Here is a 22,666-nt window from a genome sequence, read left to right as displayed (position 1 = left end):
AAAGCTAAAGATTAAGGCATCAGTTGCTAGAGGTATGCAGTTAATTCATATAATTCTTCTGGAAAATTAATTAAGAATTTGAGGAGGCACACTTGGTGCCTGTCAAAGTCACCATGTAATGGTGATGTGCTCGCTGACTAAAACTAGAGGGGAATGATAATATCTGGTGCTATGGGAAAGGTTCGTTATTGCAGCAGATGTGTGACAGCTATGATTTCAAAAATGTTTTACTTTCCAATGGTAGGTCAGTACAGCTTTTAAAAAATTTGTTTTAGAGATGACATTTTATTCAATGACATTGATAGCAGCCATAAAATAGGAAATATAATTGTCTACTTTGAAATATTTCAAAATCTCAACTGAAGGGCAGGGTTTAGGTCTGTCTTCTGCTCAACACCTTGCTCTATCCTTTCATAATTATCCTGTCTTCTCCTGACATCATTAGTGTTCTCTTTGTCCCTCTGTTAAGCAATATCCTTCAAAACCTTTTCCATCTTCTTCGGAAAATGAATCAACATTTTCACCATATACTCTTTTGCAGGTTGAAAATCCCAACTGCAAAGGCTGCACTTGAATTACTGAATGTATCCAGTGTTTTTACATGGATTTTTACATGTCTGGAGCATTATCCATGGGGTTTCTACAGAAAGATCCACTGCAGATTTCAGAGGACTGGCTGTACCTTCCAAAGCCTTTCTGAGGAAAATGCTGGAGGACTACCAGTACTTGATGATTTGCCCTGGGTTCTTCATACTTTGCACGGTGGCCTTCAGCCAGAAGATGCAGTGCTCTAAATTACACTTTCAGTCAAATAGCTTAGCATGAGATGAAGGCACATCCCAACAAACTCAGAAGCTTTTGCAGGTAATAAGGCACATTCAGTGTAATGTCAGATAAGAATTAATGAAAATTGCAGATGAAACACATCTTCAGGGAGGCCCTCCCCTGAATCACAGCAGAATCTCTTTCTCCTTCCAGAAAATGTTTTCAGTGGTGGAAGTGGCCAAGGGTTGAAATCCAGTTCTTCTCTGAAAGGAAGCCCTACCCGAAAAGATTCTAACAGCTATAATGGGAGAACCAACTAAAAGGAGCAGGGAAACAACAAATACATTTGAAAACACAATCTTTAATCACTGATTAAAGACTGCATTTTTCAATGACACTGTGTGATTATACTGTGAGGGACAACATGAAATGTGACCCAAAAGAGCAAGCAAGCACCTCAGCACAGCCAGAACTGTGCTGGAGGAGATGGTGACTTGAGGCTTTCTCAGTGTTGGGCACTAGAGTGAAATTCTTTTTTTTTTTTTTTTTACTGAATGAAAATTTATTTTCCTCAAAAAAGACGATATGTTTAGCCACCTTAGATTTCAGACCATATCCATGTTATCCATTCATTATGTGTAAACAAAACATTACTACCCAATCCTTTTCATTACAGAAAACACTGGAAAATATTATAAGCACTATTTTCATATTTCACATAATAAGAAGATATGTTTTTTAAGAACATATTCTGATTGTTGCAAAATATGCAGGAAAAGACTACACAAGTGCTTGTTAGAGAAGGGAGCTTTTTGTCAAAATATATTTTTAATATTTTTAATATATTTTTAATATTTTAAGTACATTATCCACACTGGAGTATGATATCTTAGAAAGAATTAATACTTAATGTTTTCTTCAGAAATACAATTTTCTTCATTTGTTATATATCTAAACTTTCAGCTCCTGAACTACTTTATATCACCACCAAAGTATCACTTCTTTAAACAGTAATGCCTATTAAAACACACAAAAATTGAATTTTCTAATTTTTTTTATGATTAGGAAACATGAGATGAGAAAAAACATCACCAGCTATATAATTTCACATTTTTTATGGTGCTTCCCCCAGAGAAGATTCCCACAGTTGTTTTTAAACATTAGTGAATTATGACAGCAGTGTTCTTCCTGCACAGCAATCACTTCTAAACAAAGTAAAAATTTTGCTTATAACCAAAGGCAAATTGGTTTCATAAAAAATAATTATCAAATGAGGTGAACACTTGCTAAGGAATATAAACCAAAATCACAAGAAAAATACATTGTATTATTTTGTGGATGAAGCACTGCAAGACTTTACTGGCAGAGGCACTATATTCATGGGCATATGTACAGTACACAGTAACATAAAAAAAACTGTTCACAGCCTAATAAGATCACAGGGGATTTATTAGCATGATGGAAAATGAAGGTTAGACTGGTTTCAGAAAATAATTACAAAGTGATACAGTGTCTTCTCTTGAGGTAAAAGTAAAAGATACATATATAGAATGTATTGATAATGCAGGTAAATTAAACTCTATAAAAAAATAGATTTAGGCTCCCCAGATAAAGAGGATCCCACTAATTTTCACATCTCAACATCTCCAGTGCCAAACAAGTCAGGAGGAACATCTCCAGGTCCTGATTCCAAATTACTGCCACTGCAGATAGGTACTGCATCACAACAATTCTTTTCTATGGGTTACTGAGAGTCACATACCAATTCCTGCTTTGGACCCAACAGCACACAGTGAAATAGCAAAGGGCTTTATAGGAGTTGACATTTTGAAATAGAAAAATTAGGATTAATGCCGAGAGGAAATCTGAAGAGCAAAAAGTCACAGAGAGGTTTCCAAAGAATCTGCCAGACCTGCCTCCAAGCTTTATATTAAACTGTGAGAAGCACTAGAAAATATAACGCAAAGGATAATCTTGCCTTAGCAGGAAGGTGAACTATGCTCTTAAAACATGTCTTCTGTCTCTAACATTACCATTTACAACAAATTAGCTTTATTTCTGAGTGACCTGACAAGGAAGACTACTATTTATTCCCTTTACAGCCTTAAGATATTGAAGAAAAGAGAAATATTTAGACCTTGACTGAGATAAATCACTTTCAAAAATAAATAGATATTTTGAAGCTGAGTTGTAACCATATAGTTGTTGAATTGTGTTCTACCAAAGGAAACAGAAAGTCATTCACAGTGACAAGAATTAACTGCCTATACCAAGTTTGTGCTACAAGCCCTTCATGTTTGTGTCACCTTAGTATTACTCTTTTAGTCTAATCAGAGCAATTTAGTCACTCTTTTTAGTTAATGCATATAGATTCAGTTTCCTGATAAAGAGAAGAAAAACAGAAAAGTGAATAGCATTTAGCAAAAGCTCAAGAAAGAAGCAGCCTGCATGTAAGAGTCTCTTCTTTCTCTCAAGATGCAATAATTCTATTTGGATGTTTTTCTCTATTGACAGAGCTGATGGAAAAATATCAACTATGAGCATTTTCACTGATTTCTACATTAACCACATCTACTTTGTTGAGTAAAAGAAAACATCAGATTAAAACCAAAAAAAAAATCTTCTTTTTCTAGATCATGCCATGTCATTACAGCAACATCCTCAGAAGCTCCCGAAAAATTCTGCATGGCTCCACAAGCACTGAGCTATGTGTACCAAGCAAGCCAGCTCCAGTGCGAGGAACTAAAAAGAGAGTTTTCTTAACAGCCTGATGTCTAAAGGACTCACCTGGGATGTGAAGAGATTAGGATTCACTCACCAGTGCCACTTTCATAACTGGCATGAAGAGCAATGGGAACACTGGGTAAAAGAAGGTGTGGAGATGGGAAGTTTGAAGGTGATTGGATGCCAGGTGTGGAGAGCATTTGGCCAGTGAGATCACAAAAGGCTGAAATCTCCTAAGGAGTCTAAGATGAACTTACTGTGCCATGCAGTCATCTACTGTGACTAGGTTTTGGAGGATGCCATCAGAATAGAGACAGAAAAAACACATCAGTGAAAACTTGTACAATGACAACGTCAGCAGGAGTGGGTTGAGGAACTGGGGAAACAGCAGGACTGTGGCAAAGCCTGCTCAGAGCAAAAAGGGCAGGAGGAACAAGCAGAAGAGTCTGTGCCAGTTAGATCAAAGTGTCTGAACAAAAGCCAAGCTCCCCACAACTAATCGTGCCTTGCTTACAGCAAATATCTGCAAACCACTGGCAAAGTGCCCTCTGCCTTTCTTGTTCAGGTTCACATGGAGGATGACAACCTACTGCAGGCAGATACTCCACTAGCTCCAGCAGCAGTGTTTGGAGGGTGGGTATTTAACTCCATTAAGCTTCCTTGCAGTTTTCAGTGAGATGCCACAAAGCAGAGTTTCTGGTGGGGGGGAGAGTTTAGTTTGCTGCTTCTCCTCATTTGTTTCAGAGGTGGCAGCCCACATGACATTATGTGCATTCAAAGAGAATCTAATGAGAAGATCTTAATTTAGCCATGCTATAACTCAGACTCCTGGCTTGGGGGCTCAAGATCAAGACTAAAATCTTGAATCGTCCTGATCAAAAATAAATGTCAGCTGGACTCCAAATATGTAAAAAGTGACTGAAAATCAGACCATATCCTGCCACAGCGGGCACCCCAAATTAGAAAACACTTAACAGTAATCTCTCAGTGGAATTATTCTCAACTGGGGATAGAAAAATAAAAAGAAAAATGATTATGGTATCCCCTCATCTTAAAAGTGTGTTTGTGACAATACATAAATTAACATTCCAAAAGCATTGAACAATTTTTTATGACCATTCTAAAAGATTCTACCAAGTAAATTAATTATTCTGTCTTCAGATAACAGGTTGACAGCTGGGACCACACTGAAATAATGGCTGTGTCTATACAAACAAGCCTGTTTGCAGCTGAACTCAAGCTATGGTCATAAAGTCCTTTCTCAGACAGCAGGTTAAGCCCATCCAGGCAGCAGGTGAGGAGCTAGAAATAACAACCACTTCTAGTCCACTCTGTTTCCACAGTAAATTTCTGGTAAGCCTTTTTATGGCCTTTTTACAAGCAAGGAAGACCGAGTGTAAGCAAACTCTTGAAAATAACAAGCTCTTAGGAAAAATATCCCATTTAACTGCTGTTGTTATAGAGCATGAGTTGAACTGGTATGAAATTACGCTTTTTACAAGCACATCCCTCTGTTCTCTGGCAAGTCCTGGGCTCAGGAGACTCTAGCATTTACAAACAACCTAATTCTTTGATTGAAAAACAAAACCTTAATGAAACTATTTATTAGACTTCCTGAAAACAGAAGATACTCCCATTAAAAGGTTGAGTCTGCTACTTTTTAATATTCTCTCAAGGAATATGCAAAGTGTCAGGACCTTCCTCTCAAAAACAGGTGGAAAATTCAAGCACTGAATGAGAGGGGTGTATGTTTTTGAGTCTGGATGCAAAAACATTTAAAGCTATATTTTGTGGTTTGCAGCTCATTGCTAGCACTAACTGTTCCTTCAGCTCGTTATTAACAATGTTATGCACTGCACAGAGCATGTGACCGTGTAATTATATGAAGTCACAATATTTCAGGGGCATCCTTAGTTCTGGAAGTCCCTGTCTTAGGAATCCTTGTCACTGCAGCATGCTGGTTGCATAGATGTAGTCCAGAACCAGGTGGCAAAATTTAAGCACTCTCTGTGCTTGCTGAACCAACCCTGATGCTCAGCAAGATTCCCTGCAGGACCCTGACAGAGTTCACACTGAGAGAAAATGGGAAGTCCTGTCACCTTCATCACCAGACTGTCCATAGCCTGTGTCTGGTACTTCCACCCTGCATTGCTGCAGCAAATCTAGCTGGGGATATTGTTCTTACAAGCTCACAAGAACAGCTGTGTGAAAGAAGGTTTTGAAAGCAATTTGAGCTGCAAGGATGCTGCCTTCATTTACTTTCTGGTTTGCTTTCATTTTTACAAGAGCGAGTTTGTTTTAGCTTATGAAACCTTCCTCTGTTACCAAAAAAAAAAAAACAAACAAAAAAACCACAGTTAAAAGACCTGCCTTGTGCCCCATAACACTATCACTGTTTCCTCCAAACACCCTTGTCCCGGAAGCAAGAGTCTTCTGTCTTCTGCAACAATGCTGGCTGTCCACATATGCTCAGCTCCCCATTTAAATGTGTATCATCTCTTTTCCACCAGCTCTTTAACTAGAGGAGAAGCATTCATATTCAGCCACTGACAACAACACACTTTTGCAAAGCATTTGGAGGTACAGCCTGTCTCAGTGAAAACATGCATGAAAAAAAAATCTGTCATGCATGCAACTACTATTATGCACTAAATAGAAATCAATATTTAAGAAGGAATTAGTGCTCCAGGTTTTAGAATACTAAATATCAGTTAATCAGTTAAAGTGATTCATGCATACCTATAGTGTTCCATTTTGCAAAACTCAATTATAATTACCCCCAAAGCTGTCTGTCAGAGTTAATCATAACCCCAACTTTCAATATAATTTTCAAATTGAATTTTTAGTCTTTGAAATTGTTTTTACCTGTCTTATGAAAACAATTGTGTCGTGATAATTTAAAATAAAAAAGTCCATATAGGGGCATATGTAAAAAAAGGATTATCACCAAGAAAATAATCATACCCAGAACCTCACCTCTCTGTCTGCCCAAGTGCTCTCAGATAGATGTTTTGGTAGCAGGGGTCAGGGCAGTGCCAGAAGCAGTAAAATGAAAGGCAGGTTTTCAGAATGGGGGAAGAAGGAGTGAAATATGCAACACCTAATTATGTCATACCAAAAGTCCACCTAGCCTTATATCCTGTTTGGATATTTGGCTTAACAGAAGCCAAAAAATAGAGCCTAAAGCAGCTACAACTTGGACAACGTATGTGATTATTTCCACTCAGCATCCACCTCATCTCCAATTTTGTACAGCCTAAGGAATCCTGAACTTTGATTTTTTTATATATTTAATAATCTTCAGTTCATCTCTTTCTTAATTTTCCCTAAACACAACTAAAATTTAAGCATCCAGAATTCCTCATGGCACAGAGTTCCACAAGTTACCCAGATGTAGTACAAAGGAATCAAAGCCAGGCCTCCTCCTAGTATGGCCTCCACCTGATGATGACCATTTCTTAAAATGTAAATAACAAATAGCATCTGCAACCTGCCCACTCTCTCCAGCCATTCATGACCTTTTTTGTATCCTGGTCTGACTCCATCAGACTTTAAGGAGGAGGCTAGATTTGCCAAGCACCTGAGGTCTTTTCAAAGCTGAATTATCCTATGATTCTATGGTTTTAGAGATTTCTGTACTTGTCCTCTACAGTTTTTCTTCTTCCATCCAGATGAATTACAGCCAATTTAATTGTTCCTTGTACAGAAACCATCTGATATATTTTGGCTTTTTGCTCAGAGTTCATCACTGTCTATGGAAATTTAGGACTGGTTTTTTTCAGAGCTCTCAAAAGTTCTCTCTTCTCTGGGAAAAATAGATGAAGCACACAGATTGCAACCCATTACTGGTGAAGGAGGCAAAATTTTGTGAAGTTTTTGAAAGAGACCTTATCAGGGCACTCAGGTATTGAAGTTACACAAATGTAACACGCCCTGCTTTCAGGAACACAGCTGCTGAGTAACATGAGCTTCTTCACAAGCCCAAAATCAGTGACTGGCTACTGAGACCAATGAATGGGGAAAGTGGGCACCTAAAGACTGGAACTCCCACATTGAATACACTAGAGAGAGTCAACACAAAGTCCTAAAGTCGAGGCATGTGTTTCAGCTCTCAAAAAATGTCTTCCTTCTGATTTTACACTAGGGAAGGTGTAGGAGCTCTAAGTGCAAAACCTCCTTCTCACTGATGAAGAGCAACAGGAGTGCTGTTGGCACAAGCACCTGCAAGGAAGAGTGTTGCTCCTTTTTCCCAAAAGCACACAGCCAGTGTGTGAGCTAGGACTGGAGCATCAAGAGTCCCAGCCGAGTGTCACCACCTCCACATAAAGTTTTCTTCTTGCCTAGCAAAACCATTTGTCCTACAAATCAGCACTGACCTAAAATGCACCAACTATTTGGTACAGCACTGTGGCCATGGGCATGCAAGATTTTCACATCAGATTACAGATAATCACTGTCCTGTAAATGCTGTGATCGAAAATCTCTTTTCCTGGAAACAGCTACCTAGGAAGTTTTTCTAATTTATACAAGTAAGTTTGGGGTATGATTCTTTGCACACTCCTGTTTAACACATATGCAGACAAAGTGTATACCAGAGCTCATCTTCCTCTGTACATTAGAAAACTGTATATTTGCTTATCTTGCTTTCCAAAGCAATTTCCTAAACATTAAGCCATTGTGAAAAGCTACAAGCTGCCATAGCTTGTAAAGTCTTTGGTACATACCATATTGAGTATTCTGCTCACCATGGAAGCTAAGCAAATATAATGCAAATTTGGTAGATTTCATTCAGAAGGCAAAGGGATTTGGCTAACATCAAATTCAGTGGTCACTAATCCCACTCTCACTGTCCCCTTCCGCCTAAGCAACACAAATATTTAAATTCTCCAAATGGTAAAGTTCAGCATCTTGAGCCCTGTTAAATCTTATAAGCCAAAGTAAATTTCATTTCTCTGATTAAATATAAAGTATTTACAAAGATTATAAATAAATAGTGTGTGTGAGCTGTTCTTGTTCTTTTTCATACTACCTGATTAAGCACTTTGTACTTTGACATTAATCAGTTATGTTTTCGCTATACATTTTCCTCCAAAGTAAAAGGCAGTCATTAAAATGCCCTTTTCCTGCTCTCTTCTGGAGCCAAAGAGCCCACCCAAAGTTTGGTACGTCACCTGAAGTTTTCTAGGTCACAAAACTGATCATATTTTCAGATGCGATTATTCACTGCAGCTCTCCTCAAAATAACCATCTCTGGATAATGCCCAAGAAGAAACACTACAATTTGAAAACAAAGTCTACTAAAGCATTTGCTCATGTTCTAAACCATAAAACAAATGCCTAAATTTGAAAAAAGCACAAAAAAGAAAACAACTTTTAAAGGAAGAAAAGGAAACGCAGTACTTCTAGAGCACAGGTCTCACTGCTGCCTTCTAATGTAGATGTGAAGATGATGAAATCACACTGTTGCATAAGGAAACAACAGAATGAGAACTGAGATCTTTGTCTCATGTCACTACCCTTCTGTGTGCAAGTATTGAGCCAATTTCACCAGTTAGATCAAAATTCCATATTACTGCTACACAAGTTTCTTCAAAAATCACACTATCACAATGAAAAATGTTCAAAGGTAAGGCTGTTATTTTGCTTTATGAGTAATAAAAATGTATAAATGATAGAAGCATCACAGAAGAGGAATACATGTCATTCTGGAAGCAAGTACACTGCCACAGGAGTGAATTACAGATATTTTTAACATGGCAACTCAGGCTTGTGCAGAAAACAACTACCCTAACAACTTGAGTTTCTCATTTTAACAAGAATAAAATACCATAGGAAACAGATGTGAGTTATGCAGTATCCCTTTCACCAATGTGCCGCGTAAAGTGCATTTAGAATGAGCTGAAAAAAATTTAAATCACTGCATGCTCAGTCCCAGAAGCTGCTGCTCAGATTAATCTTGACCCAGAAAAAGAGCCAAGCACATGCTGAACCTTGAGTAAATAAACAGTCCCAGCTAATTGTCCAATCACCAGGCCCCACACTTTCATGACAAATGATGTAGAGTCTGTCTCCAAAAGAATCAACCAAAAAAAACAACCTGGCGTGGCATCAGCAACCCCTATTTCATTACCCCTGTGCATAATTACAACGTAAGCTGATTACTTCTAACTTCCTGTTGCAGAAGCTACCATCTGAATTTACAGAAAGCCAGTCACTTTGGAATAAAAACAAAAAGTTACCTCATATTTATAGCAAGGAAGGAGCCTACACATCAGGAGATACTGCAGTTAGCTGACTGAGTTCACACTTTTGTCACAAGTAGCTTGCCTGTACACCCACACCTTAAGGTGTTAATAGCCTTGCTGTTCATAAGCTGTTGGAATTTTGTTTTGTTTCGGTCTTTTTTATTGACCTAGATTTGTAATGAACTGCAAAACGAAGAAGAAATAGGAAAAGAAAGAAAACAATAATGTTACCTGAAGGCCCTCTATGGCTAATCTAAGCATGCTTGGTGTGAGCTTGGAGGCCTGCTTGAAGGTGAAGTTGCTCCAGTCTATAATCAAAACAAATCCATTCACTTGCAGCTCAGGGTCTTCTATCATGGCTTCCAAAGAAAGAAGTATGGCACGCAAAATATCCACCAGCGTGTACCTGAGAATGGGAAGAGGAGATTTGGTCAGGAAAGGAGCAACAACCACAGAGGTAGAGAAGTTCTGAGAGTTCTCCCTTTGTCAAAAGTTTAAGTCAGAGTGGAAATGTGCCCTCAGAAGCACCTAAAGCTGGGAAATCCTCAAAAGCTCAACTAGTTGAGCTCCTCTTCTGGAGCAGGATTATGTACCTATAGACCATCAGCCAGCCAGAACAAACTACAAGAATGTAACACATCACAAACAAATTTGAACTTTCCCATATTATCCTAACCTGCTTTAGTATCTTTATGTGTAATTACATGTCTGAATAAGAGCTTCTACACAAACAATATTTTTCTAAAATCATAATGATACCAAAACCCAAGACTAATACCAGAAGCATAGGTCCAAAGTTTCCTCCTATATTTTTCTAATGAAATTAAATAATAGGTCCTACAATCTCCTGAATGTCTCTCATGATGCTATCAGACAGAAGATTTCAAAATTGTGAGCCCCTGGAAAGTTCTTCACTATTCTGCATAAACAAAAGAGCACATAGCATGCATGCCTACTTAGAAATTAAATTAAATTATACTGAATTTGACTTGCTTTAATACAATGAGTACGCTGTTCTGTTGTGGACATAACTGCATTTTGAAAATATCTGCAAAAGGAAATAACACAAATGAAATTTATCCATTGTATCTGACTCCTCACATCTTTCCATCTTTTTGGGGTTTTCTAGCCAACTAAAACTCAGTGAACTTTCCAATTATGTATGCATAGGAAAGGGATTAAAAAAGGACTCTCCTAATATCAGAACAGGAGAAAGTGTGTTTTCCCCAAAAAACACTAGGGGAGGCATTAAAAAGAATTTTTAAAAACTAAATTCTTCTCTTCATTTTGGAGACTTTTTCTTAAAATTTTGTTAGATTGACAGGGACACGATTTTTTCATATTCACCCCTCCCCTCTGAACTTTTCTGAGATTTAATTCCTTTCTAATGCTTTACCTTTCTGACATCTAAGGTTTACAGGAAGTTTGGAATACCTTGATCTGAGGACAATTGACCACAGTTTGTACAAGGAATGCACATTAAAAATGTTCACATTCTAAATTGGCCTCAACCCTACTTGACATTTAGATTATCCAATTCAAAAGATCTCATTCTCCAGAAGGGTTCCACAATGCAGAACCCTACATTCAGTCCTGGAATAAGGGTCCCAAGTTCCTGATGTACATCTCTAATGTCCTCCCTAAGGAGTTTAAGGAGACATGACATGCCTTGAATTAAGACAGCTTCCTTGTGGCACAAGATTGCTAGAAACCTGGTGCCTCTAACATAAAGATTTTTTGTTTATGAGGCCAGTCAGTTCCCTAAGACTAAACATAAAGGTTTTTTTATGTATACCTATGTCTTATATACAAGATGTATACACAGAAATACACCAAATTAGGTGTTGAATTCATTTAAGTCAATGGGAAAATTGTCAGGCAGCAATGGGAACAGGATTTCAGCTGCCACAGAGAGTAAATAATAGTCACAGGGCTGGGTCTCCACAAATCTATGGCTTGTTCACCACCACCTCCATAACTCCTTTTGTAGGTCCACTAGTGTAAGAAATACAGTCCACAACAACAATAATATTTATGTTTGCTCACTGAAAATAAGAGAGAAGTCCTGCACAAAACAGGTCCGGCTAAATGCAAGCAAGAACACTTTCTGCCAGAGGGAGGTATCTGAAGTATTCTTAAAGCCTGAAAAGCTACATCAGGAGTGCACAGGGACATGTCACTAGCAATCAAGTGTCCCACCTCAAATACCCTTCAGGGCAATTAGTTGAAGATAGGAGCTGCTCTTCGTTCTGTACTGGATCTCCTCTCTTGGTTTTGATACCTTACTTAAGTACAGTACAGAGCACCAGAAAGACAGACAAATCCTTTAGCAGGTATTTAAAGCAGCTTTTACTCTGAACACATGCTAAGGCAAGCCAGAAATGTACACCTGGTGTGGTAGATGAGATCTTGGGTGGTGCAAAACGCTGTGTATTGAAAGTATCAGCTGGACAGCCCAAGCAAAAAAACACAATTGAAGAAACTGCATGGAAGCTTTCCCACAGCACAGAGTTATTTGTAAAGATTCATCTTTAATCCACTCCAGCCCCATGTTGTCCAACATTTCATCTCACTGCTACCACTGTTAGTGCCAGCACTAGGATGCACAGGCTCAGCCATAACATACACTCCACCCTGGCTAGATTTTAGGGAAATCAAAATCCTACGTAAAAAGAAGTTGTGAAAAATTACTCTGGATTTTGTTGCTGAAACTTTTATTCCACACTGAAATTACTTTCCGTACAGATACAGAAGTATAACCAGTCAAAAGTGAGAAAAACAGAACAGGCTAGTGAGTGTGAAATATATTTGGTCCAAGACAGCTCTGACTGCCTTTCTACTTTGAAGGAAAAGAAAAAGAAAATATTAGCCTTTAACTTGGAGACTATGGTGTAGAGTCTGATGGGAAGATGATACTGTTTTATTCTTATCAATCTGTACTAAGTAAAACCACGTACTTATGGAACAGCAAGCCACTCATTTTGCCCTGGCACCAGTTCTTTAATTACTTGCCCCAGTGCTGTCAGATATGTTTGGTGTGCCGGGCCCAGTTAGCTGCAGTGCATGTTGTGTAGCAGCCTGAAGTTAGGCTGTGAATAAATAAATCCTAATTTATTTATGGCTAAATCCAGTTGCATTCACTTGTTTAAACAGACTTTTATGGGACATATTGTAGCTAGCAAGATATTACTAATTGCTAGGATAATCAAGAACTCACAGTTAATTTAAATGTATTTAATGCCTTCTATTTATAGAACCATGCCTAATTCGATGGAAAACTTGGACAAGTTTTTTAGTCCAGTTATTAGTGTGAGTAACAAATGCTGAAAATAAGTTATCACATATATAATGCACTCTCAATGTTCCTTTTTCAGTTTGAGACTGACTGAAGCAGGGACTGGAGTGCAAGACACAGTCTGCTATCTCTTGAAATTTTTCATTCAGGTTGACTTGAAAGTAATAGAGCCTGAGAAGGTGTGACAAGTTAACAGCCACACTGACAGGGATTCTTTCAAATGCTTTGGGATGGCTGCCATTTCTACCCCAACAGCGACAGAGCTTTCGAGGGAAATGCCTCACTGGGGTCTTTATTTGTCAAGAACAGAAGACCTCAAACAATTTATTGAGCATCCCACTCTCTTGTAACTCAATAGTGGCAATTTTCCCTTTACAAAAAAGAAAAGTTATATGAGATTTTTCTTTGCAGGACATGAACAGATTCAATGCATTTCCAAGGATTTCTGGGGAAAACAGTCTTGCAGACACGGCTATCAACTCTTGGCAATATTTCACCAGGACCTTTCACCTTTACCTCTAAGTTATGTGGTCTGTCCATCCTCTCGTATGAATCCACTGGGATCTCCACCAGGCCAACATAAAGAGAAGAGACAGGGAGAATGCAGGGTACAGATGTCTCATGTCAAACGCAGCTGTGTCAGCTGTTTTCAATACTTTATGCTCTTGATGATGAGTGGCATCAACCATATCATCTGTTTAACCAGATTCTGGTTCCAGCCAATTCACTTTTGCCCTGAATAACAGATAATCTGATTTAGCAGAGTTGCCCTTCTATCTCTATGGCTATTTGTCATCTCCTCCCAAAAAGAAGGAAATTTGAAGTCATTTTGAAAATTAAAACTGAATGGCATGAATCTGCCTCTCAGGATATGAACTAGGAGAGATAAATGGTAAGTCTCCTTTGCTTGAATTTGAGCCATATGTCTCTTGAAGGTCCGAAACACATAAAGAATACACAGTCTGTATTTTAAGCTCCTCACCATTTGGACAAGAAAAGGCTTCTGTCAAATGAATTCTTGTGCCACTGTGATTTAAAAGAGAAAGCTGGTCAAGTCTCTGAGACATCATCCCATCTCTAAGCTACTGTTCTGGCTCAATATTTTTAGAATTTCACCAAAACAAGAGTCCTCAAGATACACAAAGGAGCACTTCAAAATGATGCTTTATATCTCCTTGGTTTGTCACTCTGGGTACAGATTTGAATGCTGAAAAGATGGGGAATTGAAAGTTCTCTTGTGGCTATTCTGCATAAAGAGTGGCAGCGTGCCCTGAGGATACCTCATTCTGAAAACAAAAAGCATCACCACTGTTACAAAATAATGCACAGGAAAAAAGCAGAAATAGTTTTAAATATTTTACCAGAATGGCTTTTAGATTTAGATTCAGATTTAATACCATGCATTATGCCACATATTTGCCCAGTGTCAAACAGTAACAACCACAGATGAAGATTTAGCTGATATAAATTTTACATTGATCAAAAAGCTCCCTAGCCAAAACCCCTACAGTCTAAATACAGGTGATGGTAGGCTGATAAGGGAAAACTAGGAAACAATAAAACAGCATCAGTCAGCAGGAGTAACCATTGAAAAAATGACAGTTTACACTAGTTAATAGTTATCATTTGGAAGATGTAACTTCCAAACAAAAATCTGTTTTTACTGTTAATATGTTACTACTGTTAACACTGCTATTTATTTTGTCATACTGCCTCCATCAGAGCTTGAAAACTACCTTGCCATCTTGCCTGTTGTTTATTGTGAGCTGAGGAGCAGACCAGCCTCCTCATAGCTACAGAAGTTTATTTTCATTTAACAGAAGGGAAAACTTGTAGCACTTGTGCACATGAAAGCCTAGTTTTGAAAGCAAACCTGTGTACTCTGTCTTTGGCCTGCTGTAAACTGTCCGATGCAGCAGCAGAACCAGCAGTACATGAGTGCAGGGGACTTCCATATTCACTGAGGATGGTGTGAGCTGACTGGGTCACTGTGACACCGACAGAACAAGGTACCAGTGCACTTTTCTAATGCAGTTTCCAGGGAAAAACCTGAGATAATTAATACCAGAAAGGTTCCAAATGCATAGCATCAAAATGGACTGATATTCCTGGGGAATGTGTGTCCAGGTGCCAGGAAGCATACAGAAGACTATGCATTTCAACAGATCCCTTGCAGCTGAGAGCTGAAGCTAATTGTGCTGTTAACTGAAAAAAACTTCACCAGCTGGACACATTACGAAAAAGGGAGTCTTCAAATGCACATAAGACACCTACAAGCCAAATGTAGTTAAGAGTCAACAATCTGGAAGCTAATAGAGAAGGTTGATCCCTCCCTGAGTGCTATCCAGCTTCCTGGCAGGAATGCCACTGACTTTCATTTTTCCCATAGTACAGGCAGGGTGGAGAGTTAGCCTGGGTCCCACTGAAAAACTGCTGGGCTACTGAGCGTGTTATCTTTCACCTTTCCTTCTTCATGTTTGTTTGTTTTAAATACATGTCTGACTGGGTTGTTCAGATGGCAGGACATCTGGTACAGTGTTCAGGCCCTGCTTTAATTTAATGATTTAACATCTAGTACACAGGCTTGTTTTACCACAGGAATTTTTTTGCCTCCCACACTTTTCTTTCTAATTGGAACTATGTAAATCATAGGCTGACGGTGCTATATAAATCTTCTCTAGTGTGTCTGCTATTCATTTATATAACAAATTGGAACTTTTTATTTCTAATTGTTACATCCTGGCCATAATAAGTTGCATATATATGATAAATGTGGAGGCTTGCTGTGCTCTATTAACTTTATATAGCACACAAAGAGGGCCTAAAAAGACAGGCTTCAATAAGTAATCCTCCTATTTTTGCTGTAAGAGGAACACTGAATTATGTACTCCAAAATCTCAAGTCGGTTAAGGCATAAGCTTGAGGCATATTGCATTGCAGCCAGGCATAAGTTCCACAATGCTCCCCAGGTTCAGCCACTGAGCATCAGATAATGGAAGGCACTAAATTAATTAGAAAAGAAAGTGACCTAGCTCCATTCCCAGATGTGTCACTGACTTGTCATGTGCCTTGGAGCAAGCCACTCCCCGCAGCTGGGCTTCAGCTCTCTCTGCTTTGTCTGAGCGGTTTGTGTGAAAACAAATCGCTCGCTCTGGAGGAGAGGCGTGCAGTGCTCAAAAGCAGTAGGCACCCAACTGCAAAGACATCCATTAACTACTCTAGTGTACCCCAGCCACTTTGCTGTCACAGCATAAATAATATTTTTTATACTGATAGGAGTTCATAAAAAAAAAAAACACAAAAAATTTATTGCTGTGTCAGCTGAGCTCATGTACTTTAAATATCCGCATATCCAACGTCAAGAAGAAAATAAACCAATTCTTTCTACATGACAATTACTATTTTAAATGCTACTTTATCTCTGCACTTGAATTCTTGGTATTCTTTTGACTAGGATCAAGTCAAGTGCTATGACAAGTGTCACACAAAGCTTTAGGATTTTCTCATTAATAAGAAACAATAGTATTGTCATACCATTATGCCATACATAATAGGTCATGCTACCTTTAACAAGAGAACATCATCATCATAGACATACAACTTCATAAAAGTCCTAAATATCCATTTCTTTGCTTAGGGGATTTCTAAGAGTCATTTTTAAAATTAAAAGTTGACCTGATCCATTTGTGGGAAACAAGGAAGGTCCTTATCTGGGAAAGGAAACACACTCAGCGAGTCCTTAGCCTCATCACCACTGCTCTTCACTCAGCTTTTATGCTCCATCTGCTAGAAAAGGAAAGCAGAAAAAGGATGCTGGCCCCAGCTCTACATATATTCAGCCACCCTTTCCAGTTATTACCCTGGCCGTGGGCAGTTTTGACTTGTGCCAGACAGCTTTCTCCTAGTCCCTAGACTTGATTCATGGGTTAGCAAGGGAGAGGAAACTTCTCCCATAGACAATGTGGGTGTGTCTGCCGTGTCTGGAGGAGAGGAAAGCCAAGGTGGGCCAGCATCCCTGTGGACAGAGACCTGTCCGTAGCTGTAACACCAGGCGGGGCAGGGGGCCGTGGGAATGCTCCCTGCCATAGCAATCCACACAGCCCGCAAGGGGACAGCAAAATAAACACCAAGTTTGCCAAAGGGCAAACTTAAACATGCATCTCCCCCAGATTTTGTCCTTTCTATCCACACAGACAGTTGTTTGAGGCCCCCCCAAAGTTTCAAAGTAGCTGAGCTGAGGATATCTGCACTGAGCACTCAGCACTGTGTTGTCTGCAATAAGGATGGCAATTTACAAGATTCTAAATTTCTCACTAAAAAGTGCTTCAGATCCTAAACCTGCACTCAGGTTGAGAGCTGCAGAAAACAATGCAGTACCCCACAGAAGCAGGTTTTAGAGAGTTTAAATGTACTGAAATCAAGCTATTTTTGTGGATATAATTTCAGACTGCAGGAGAAACTGAGCGTAACACCCCAACAATGTATTTAGAATAAACAAATAGTGTCACATAATATCAAGCCAATTGCTAAAAAGGGCCTTGATGGGAGACAGCTCTTGGTCACCCTACTACATCATCTTCAGGCTACAGTAGTCCCCCCAAAAAAATAAATATCAGAAACTGTTCTAGAGGCTAGTCTTCAATTGACTATCAAAGCTTTGTGTACTTGGATCTTACTATGCAGAGAATTGACATTTGGAGCAGCATGGGTGGAAAAATAAGTGGTTACAGAAACTTCCATCCTGGCATTTCCAGGTGGCTCAGCAAGAGCTTTCTTCAGCTGAGGGAAAGGATTCAGAGTCTCAGCTTTCCTGCACAGGCAAACTTTTCAGCTCAAAAGTCATGATGGATACTCCTGTTCGACTCACAGTGTCCCCCACTTCCTCCCACGGCACCTGAGCAGTTCTGTGTGTGCTGAAGCAGAAAGACCAGCCGAGAGTGCAACCAGCCTTTGTCTGGGGGACAATCACATCATCTACGTGCCAGCTCACCTCGGCTGAGGGGAGGCAGAAGGGTGTAAACCTCCTAGCAGACAGCTGAGAAGAACACGCCAGCGGTGTCTACTTGCCTCCTAAAATTCACACCCCAAAGGATGAGCTGGCTGAAAGGGCCCTAAGCCACAAAACGTATTTCTTCTTTATTCTCTCCCTCTGCCTTACAGGCTGCTGCCCAGCCCCCTGTGGGCAGCGCCGGGTGTGTCCCTGCTGCCCACCCTCTCTCCCTCTGCTCTGGCACGGATTTTCCACGCACTGCCCGGGGGGAGAAGGGGTTGAAGTGGGCGAGTAGCTCTGCTTTTACCTGCTCTGGTCCCAGTTGGCAGCAAAAAGGACGAGGATCTTCCTGCCGTAGTGGTCCAGGTTGGCCAGCCCGCCGGGGAAACCATCCTTCAGCGCTTGTTTGATACCCGGGTCTGTGGCCTTGAAGCTCTTAAACATGTCCAGGTTCTGCTGGCGATATTCAAAGTACTGGGCCAGGAGGCGAAACGCCTCGAAGTGCTGAAACTTCCTGGCCCGCAGAAACCGCAGGATGAAGGCATCGTCGGTGCGGAGGAAGCCGATGTCCGGCCGGGTGATGACCATGTCCCGCACCTCCTGGATGTCCTGGTGCAAGGTGTCGGGGTTCTCGTTCAGCTCCAGCCGGGCTTTCTCCAGAGTCTCCGGGGAGAGACCTGCCTGCAAATGAGTCATGGCGCTGCCCTCCTCCTCCTCCCCGGCTCTGCTGCCTGCGCTCCTCAGCCTCCCGGCCGCTTGCCCCCCGGAGGGGGGGTGCTCCGGCACGGCCGGCCGCCGCTCCCCCGCCCCGCCGGGCCTCGCCCCGCCGCTCCCCGGCGCCGCCGCCGCGGCCAGTCCGTCCGCCGAGATGCGAGCGGCTCCCAGGCAGCCGGGTCCCGGGGGGGGCTGGCACCGACACTGCCCCCGGGCTGCTGGCGGAGGCGCGTTATCTCTCTGACATAGCGCCCTCCCCGCCGCGGGGTCCAACGCGCCGCATCATCCCCGCAGCCGCTCCGCGGAGGCGCCGAATCCCGCCGGGAACGGGGCTGCGGGCTCACCGCCCGCCCCCGCCGGTGCCGCTGCCGGTGCGGATCTCGGGCAGGGCGGCAGCGAGGAGCCCGGTCGCTAGGCAGGGCGAGCGGCGCCCTGGGATGCTCCCCTGGCCCGGGGCTGGCAGGGGAGATGATGCCCTCCCCGGAGCAGCACCATTTACGTAAGATCAGCGCTCGCCCCGCTTCAGAAGCGTCTCCCTGGATTTGAGGGAGGGTCAAGAAGACAAAAAAAAAAAAAAAAAAAAAAAAAAAGCAGCACCACTACCACCAAACTAAAAAAAGCCAGCGAGGAGGAGGAGGAGGAAAGAAGCCGATCCGCAGGTACTCCGCCGGTACTGCTGCCGAAGCGCCTCCCGCTCGCCGGCGCGGAGCCCGGAAAGCCAAAGGGAGCCTCGGCCTGGAGGATGCCCGTGCCCCCCTCCCGCGCCCTCCTCCGCTCCCCGCCCCGGCTCGCAGACGGCACCAGCCGGCGCGGGGCTGCCTGCTGCGCGGCCCCGCCTTGCGCGCGCACCCGCTCGGGCCCGCAGCCGCTCTCGCTCGGGAGCGCGCCCGCCGCGCCCCCGGCCGCGGAGGCAGCGCGGGGCTCCCGGCGGCGCGGGAGCGCGGAGGAAGAGGGTGGTGACCCGGGGCGGGGCGGCGGGGTCACTGGGGCCAGGCGTGAGCCCCCACGGAGCATCCCGCGTCCGGTCTCGGGGTCGTGACAGCAGCGAGATGTTGCTCACCAAGCGGTGGTTTTCCGAGCAATCCTCCTCTCGTGACTGAATTTCCTGACATGAAGCACTGGGAGCTTAAAAATCTGGGAATCAAATAAAGCAGCCCTCCTTTGTGGCCTCGTATTGGAGGCGGCATGTCTTTAATTGCGTTATTGCAAAGGGCAAAAATATCTTGCTTCTGTGCACAGACTATTCCGGTGAGGAAAGATGTATTTTTTTCCTGCAGGAAAGTTTGATGCTGCAGTCTCTTTTGGGGAAAAGTTTCCACTGAAAAAAGAAAGCATTTAACCTTTGTCTATAGGACTGGACCTGCCCGATGCAAATCCACGTGTGAAAATCAAGCTTACACAAAAGACACTCATGGGGAAGCCTGCAACGTGTACCTCCTCCTTCTTGTGGGGAGGGCAGCTCTTCGCTACTGCATTGGGCTCCTTTCCCAAGGTGACAAAGCCGGAGCACGCAGGCTGAATGACTGAAAAGGCACTGAGGTCACTGATCCGATCAGAGGGTATGTATGGGGAATGCACCAGAACAAAGTATAGGATGGGTTCTGAGACAAATAGCGGGGCTCATGGAAACATTCCAGTGATAGCCGGGTCATCAGCAGGTGCTTGGCAGCAGGAGGGAGCCGTCTGCAATGAGCAAGGTCTAAGCAGTGAGTAAAGCTTAGGTAGCAAAATTGTCTTTCTTTCGGAGGCTGAAGAGAGTTTTTTCTGGTTTGCTGGATTTTGTACGGGTTCCTGCGCTGGGACCGGATTTCCCATGTCCTAGCTTAAGGAGAAACTTTTGGAAGGACCAGTCTAATAATGCCCAGTCATTGTGCCCCAGCTCTGTTCAATCTGAATTTAATGGTGTGATTTGAGATCTCTCACAAAAGAGAAAGATACGCTATCTATCTAAGGGCTGAATCACTCTCTAAAAATGCTTATTTCTCTTTGTCTGATAAAATGACTTTAAATTACCCCCTTTTGTAGATGTGATTCATCTAGGTTGATACATTTTTCTTAGAGCAGTTATTGCTCCAGAAATAGTTTGTGCACTTTTTTTTTATTATTTTCTATTATTCTGAAATTTTCATTTCCCTTTGCTCTTACTATCTTCCTCTACATTACCTCCACAGAGAGCCTTTCAGAATAGCAGTTTCCATCACTCCTGTGGAACAAACTGCCAGGCTTTTCCTGCCATCATTTTCCATTTCTGATGCTTCTGTTCTGCCTTTTCCATTGCAACTAAGCTAATAAAAGAGTAGGTCATGTGACAAGTGCCTTAAATTCACTCGGTGCGAGGCGAGCTGCAGGCATCCAGTGTCTGGCAAAATCAAGTCCATAATATATCCTGTCTGTGACCTTGTAGTGGGTTCATGCTGGCTGAATGCCAGACACCCACCAAAGCTACTTCTCCCTCCCCAGCACAGCTGGACAGGGGAGAGAAAATATAACAAAGGGTTCATGAGTTGAGATAAGGATCAGGAGAGATCATTCATCAAATACTGTCATGGACAAAACAGGCTCAAACTAGAGATATTAATTTAATTTGTTGCTAAGAAAATCAGAGCAGAATAATGAGAAGTAAAATAAGACTATCTCTGCACCCTTCCCTCCTTCCCAGCTCTACCTCCTCCTCCAGTGCCACGGGGAGACAGGGAATGGGGATTGTGGTCAGTTCATCACATATTATTTCTGCCACTGCTCAGGGAGAGGAGTCCATTCCTTGCTCCAGTGTTAGGTCTCTCCCACAGGAGACAGTTCTCCATGAATTTCTCCAGTGTGAGTCCATCCCACAGACAACAATCCTCCTCAAACTGCTGTGATGTGGGTCATCTTCCACGGGGTGCTGTCCTTCAAGACTGCTCCATTATGGGTCCCCCATGGGATCAGAAGTTCTACCAGGAAACTGGCTCCAGCATGGGCACCTCTCTCCATGGGTCTGCAGGTCTCTGTCAGGAGCCTGCTCCAGCACAGGCCTTCCATGGGATCACAGCCTCCTCTCAGGCATCCAGCTGCTCCAGCATGATCTCCTCCGTGGGCTGCAGGTGGATTTCTGCATCCCTGTGGAGCTCCATGGGCTGCAGGGGCACAGCTGCCCTGCCCTGGTCTGCACCGCTGGCTGCAGAGAAATCCCAGCTCCAGTGCCTGGAGCACCTCCTGCCCCTCCTTCTGCCCCGACCTCGGTGTCTGCAGGGCTGTTCCTTCCACACATTCTCACCCTGCTCTTCTCTGGCCACAATTACATCTGCACAATAACTTCTTTTTCTCTTGTTTGAATCTGTTACCCCAGAGGTGTTACCACCATTTCTGATGGGCCCAGCCTTGGCAAGCGGCACATCCGTCTTTAGAGCCACCAGGGATCAACTCTGCCGGACATGGAGGAAGCTTCTGGCAGCCTCTCACAGAAGCCTCCCCTGTACCTCCCCTGCTACCAAAACCTGGCTGTACAAACCCAGTACAGACTTCTAGTAACACAGCCCTTAATCTGCTTTAGCTTTCTTTTGCAAATGGAAACATAACACATATATTAGATTTTCTTCTTTTTTCCAGAGCATAAATGCACTGAGCAGTGAAAAGAGGCAAACTGGCCAAAATAAAAATGTTAAAAATTTTGACAGGAAAGGCTATTTCTAAAGGGAATAAACAAACAAACAAACAAACAAACAAATAAATAAATAGATTTCTAATTTATCTGGAAACTTTCATTATTGTTCCATTTTTTTTTGTTTTTCCATTTTGATCATACTTAAGCCATTCTTCTTACCTTTTTTAAAATATATCTATTAAAAAAAAAAGTCCAGACAAACACAGGGAAAAGTATAAAGGAAGAGGATAAAGAAATATTGAAGACAAATAAATTCATCAAAACTCTCCATTTTCCATTTCCATCAAAAA

The 22,666-nt window shown here is 42.1% G+C and overlaps 1 protein-coding gene across 1 annotated transcript in view; it reads right to left on the bottom strand.

Moving 5' to 3' along the window:
• The window catches only part of CLVS2 (clavesin 2), a 56,208-nt gene extending 36,710 nt beyond the window's left edge, over positions 1-19,498 (bottom strand). The window contains exons 1-2 of the mRNA XM_023924030.2: positions 18,327-19,498; positions 9,966-10,140 (exon numbers count right to left, since the gene is read on the bottom strand). Of these exons, the coding sequence (XP_023779798.1) occupies positions 9,966-10,140; positions 18,327-18,715 (564 nt within the window). The 5' untranslated portion in view covers positions 18,716-19,498. The remainder of the gene's footprint in view (positions 1-9,965; positions 10,141-18,326) is intronic.
• Positions 19,499-22,666: the final 3,168 nt, after the last annotated feature.

The sequence above is a fragment of the Cyanistes caeruleus genome, chromosome 2 (genome assembly GCF_971803275.1).
Source record: "Cyanistes caeruleus chromosome 2, bCyaCae1.hap1.1, whole genome shotgun sequence".
Classification (NCBI taxonomy): Eukaryota; Metazoa; Chordata; class Aves; order Passeriformes; family Paridae; genus Cyanistes; species Cyanistes caeruleus.
The sequence above is the reverse complement of the archived record's forward strand: the minus strand, read 5'-3'. Positions and strand labels throughout refer to the sequence as shown.